At 38.7% G+C, this 1,363-nt stretch overlaps 1 protein-coding gene across 2 annotated transcripts in view; it reads right to left on the bottom strand.

Annotated features, from left to right (window-relative positions):
• LOC103475237 (uncharacterized) overlaps positions 1–1,363 on the bottom strand; it is a 14,253-nt gene extending 12,890 nt beyond the window's left edge. For both annotated transcript variants that reach the window (XM_008426705.1, XM_008426706.1), the window contains exon 1: positions 1,153–1,363. In XM_008426705.1, the coding sequence (XP_008424927.1) occupies positions 1,153–1,256 (104 nt within the window). In that variant the 5' untranslated portion in view covers positions 1,257–1,363. The remainder of the gene's footprint in view (positions 1–1,152) is intronic.

The following is a 1,363-nucleotide window of genomic DNA, read 5'->3' as shown; positions in this document are numbered from 1 at the left end:
ACACACACACACACACACACACACCCCTACACACACACACACACACACACACACACACACACACACACCTGAGTGTAATGTAATATCTTCTCCCTGTTGCTATTAAGGAGGAATTATTCCTGCATGTCTGTTCAGTTTGATAGGAACTCATTAAATTTACTCAACTACTTTTAATAAAAACTGTTTTTAAACTGTAAGAGCTTTTAAAGTTTTTTATTATGTTGTGTTTTACTGTGCAGCACTTTGTATCAGCTGTGGTTGTTTTAAAGTGCTTTATAAATAAAGTTGGATTGGAAAAAGTCCTTTTTTAGTTAGAACATTTTTACTTTTAAGTGTATTTTTACTACGCTGTGAAATACAGCATGAAAGTAATTTTATTATGAAGTATTTTTACTCGATTAGTATTTAAAACCTGAGTCGACTTTTTACCAAATACTTTTTTGTCAACTCTGCCTCCAGCTCCTTTGTTTTGGTCTGAAAAAAGATTTATTTTTATGTTTAAAACTGAAAACGTCTCCACACCCCAAGTTTCAGCCACATGTTGTGTATGTTATCAGTGAAGTTATGAAAAGTGCCTCCCTCTGTGTGTGAATCAGCGCTGACTCAGATTTTTAGGGGAACATTTGTTGAAACTTTAAAAAACGTTTTTCTCATAAATCTGGTTTCCAACATTCAAATGGCCAAATCTGCTTTATTTCTTTTTTCATTTCCAGGTTTCTAGTGCAAAAGTACATTTTAAATCCTCGTCAATAATTTGTTAATATTGATGAAAACATTCTGGCAGATTATTTCACTTAAAACATGACATTTTCCCACATTATTAATAAAATAATCCGCCAGCCGAACTATGTGTAGGTTTTCTAAAATGAAACTTTTTAGCTGCTCTGAAATGAGTCCTAACATGTTTTCACTTATTTTTTTTTTAATCTTTGATGAGTTTGACATAATCAGAATTTCAAACCTGCCACAAATGTTCCCATTTCTAATAAACATTATTTAAAAGGAGCATCATTAGACGCTCCACACCGTTTATAAATGCTGTGAAACGAGGGGAAAGGAAAAGCTTCCTCTCCAGCAGTGAGTCCAGTTATCTTCATAGGTCAAGCTTGGTGCTGCAGGTTGCTGCAGCTTGGTGCTGCAGGCTGGACTCACCTGTAGGTGAAGAGCAGCAGCGTCAGGGAGAGGCCGGAGACGAGCAGGCTGAGCATGAGAGAGCGCAGCTCCTTGAGAGCGCAGCTCTGCGCGGCGCAGCTCATAGCAGCAGTGATCGGTGGCAGCTCTGCTGCAGACTGACGTGAAGCAGCAGTGATCGGTGGCAGCTCTGCTGCAGACTGACATGAGGCTCTGCCTTCGCTCCTGTTCA

This window comes from Poecilia reticulata, linkage group LG13 (assembly GCF_000633615.1).
Source record: "Poecilia reticulata strain Guanapo linkage group LG13, Guppy_female_1.0+MT, whole genome shotgun sequence".
Taxonomy (NCBI): Eukaryota; Metazoa; Chordata; class Actinopteri; order Cyprinodontiformes; family Poeciliidae; genus Poecilia; species Poecilia reticulata.
This window is presented reverse-complemented; position numbering and strand designations above follow the sequence as displayed.